General features: G+C 31.3%; 1 protein-coding gene across 1 annotated transcript; it reads right to left on the bottom strand.

The window, feature by feature from the left end:
* Nucleotides 1-9: 9 nt before the first annotated feature.
* On the bottom strand, nucleotides 10-1,369 carry LOC112462694 (fatty acid synthase-like; the record flags this gene model as incomplete). Its single annotated transcript, XM_025028613.1, has 3 exons — nucleotides 1,093-1,369; nucleotides 617-848; nucleotides 10-156 (listed from the first exon to the last, which is right to left on the bottom strand). Coding segments are annotated over exons 1-3 (616 nt in total), but the record flags the coding sequence as incomplete, so codon positions are not given.
* Between the last annotated feature and the right edge of the window lie 685 nt (nucleotides 1,370-2,054).

Below are 2,054 nucleotides of genomic sequence, written 5' to 3'. Positions count from 1 at the left end.
AACCATCGCTATTTACTTTACCGTGTACGAGGGTTGCATATATTCTTCTTGCATTTTTTGCCTTTTGCAGATATACTACTGCGGCCGTATCGCTACGCATATATCCGGTGCCTTCCTCGTCAAAGGGTTTACAATAACCATCAGAAGATAGAACCCCTAGAAGGAAATTAATTCATGTTGTTAAATAAAGTTTTTCAAGCTTCGATTTAATATCTAAATGTAAAAATAAAAAGGAAGCATGGGCTTATTGAACATTATAGACAAAGAGTGCGATTGTTTCGCAGGGCACGTTATTGGATAAACAAAAACGTAAAATAGTAACATAATCTTAATATAATTCACACACAACAAGAGTCTGTTGATTTTGATCAATTTAAAATACGAGATTATTCTCGTCCGATTTGACGTGGAAATTACCTACTCAGATATATCGTATTAATATAACAAGAACGACATATAATCAATGATTATCTGAATCAATGATTATTTAAAATCTGAAATTTGCGTAAAGATGAAAATAAATAAGTTATAAATAAACATATCAAAAAATGTTTATGATCCATACAATATACCTATAATATACACTATAACAAGATATAATAAAATAAATACATACCTAGATGGTAAAATTGAAATTGTACATAAGGATTGAGACATAGATTGGCGGAAGCGATAATGGCCGCGTCGCACTCTCCGGACTGAATCAGCTCGTAAGCTTTCACTATAGCAACGTTACTTGAACTACATGCAGTATCAATATTATGCGACTTTCCAATAACGCCGAGCCAGTAAGAAATTTGGTTTGCCATGAGAGAAACGTTGCATGCAGTCATAGGTAATCCAGCAAACTAATCACAATACATATATTTCTAAATATATTTAAAATATTAAAATGTACAAATAAAATAAGTTAAATTTTTATTTTTAAAACTGCTTAAAAATTTATTGTACATAATTTATCTATACTTCTTATTTCTTATACAGTAAGGAAACAGATTTTTATATTTAAAACAAGAATTTTACACAGTTATAATTTCTTTAAATAAATTTCTTTTGATTATGTGTTTTATATATTAATTAAATATATCATACCTGAGATGTACAGGAAAAATGCCCTTGAGTCTCAAACGCAGAAATTGCTGTAAAAACATTCGTTCTTGTTCCCTGTAATTCTTTCGGGTTTACGCCCGCATCGATAATTGCTTCGTAAGTATGCTCGAGTAACATTCTAATCATAGGATCCATTATATAAGCTTCTGTTGCGGATATATTGAAAAATTCTGAATCGAATTTCTCGATATTGTTGACTTTACCAATTCGATGGGGCATATTATAAGCTATATAAAAAATATAAATATATTAAAAAGTAACAAGTAAAAGAAGGCTTTGACAGTACAATGCGGTTGACAAAGCGTACGTTAACGTAAGTTAACGTTATAATAACTATATAATTATACATCGGACATTTCGTTTTGAATATAGTCAGATCTTCAGCGATGACAACTGAATCAAAATAATCTCACACTCTCCAACGAGAAATAATTTCAAAATTTGGTGGTCTAAAAGTAGTAGTATAATCTGCGAGAAAATTCAAATAAAACTTAGAGCCTCCGCACAAGACTCTCGTATTGTAACGTAGCGTAACATAACATGGATCAACGCACAAGAAATGCATCAATTACGGCGTTGTACGTTTCTTGTGCATTGACTCACGTTATGTTACGTTACATTACCAGACGAAAGTTTTGTGCGAAGGCTCGTAACCTATCCCTATACTTAATGTCATAGTTTATAATATAATCGAAATGGAAATGACAGTCAGAACTTCAACGACAAGAGAAGTAAATTAAATCACCCATCAGTTCATAAAATGCAAAAATAAGATCTTATAAGATTTTATAAGAATACTTATATAACACTGGGGAACACGGATTTTTTGTCGGGCCAATAGCAACTGATTCTGATAGATTTTTTCCGTAAAATCCAAATCTGAAAACGAAAATAATGAATTGGCTCTATTTTTTAAGAAATGCAGTGCTCCCGTTGTTTTTCTA

Source organism: Temnothorax curvispinosus, unplaced genomic scaffold, assembly GCF_003070985.1.
Source record: "Temnothorax curvispinosus isolate PA1 unplaced genomic scaffold, ASM307098v1 QBEX01012689.1, whole genome shotgun sequence".
Classification (NCBI taxonomy): domain Eukaryota; kingdom Metazoa; phylum Arthropoda; class Insecta; order Hymenoptera; family Formicidae; genus Temnothorax; species Temnothorax curvispinosus.
This window is presented reverse-complemented; position numbering and strand designations above follow the sequence as displayed.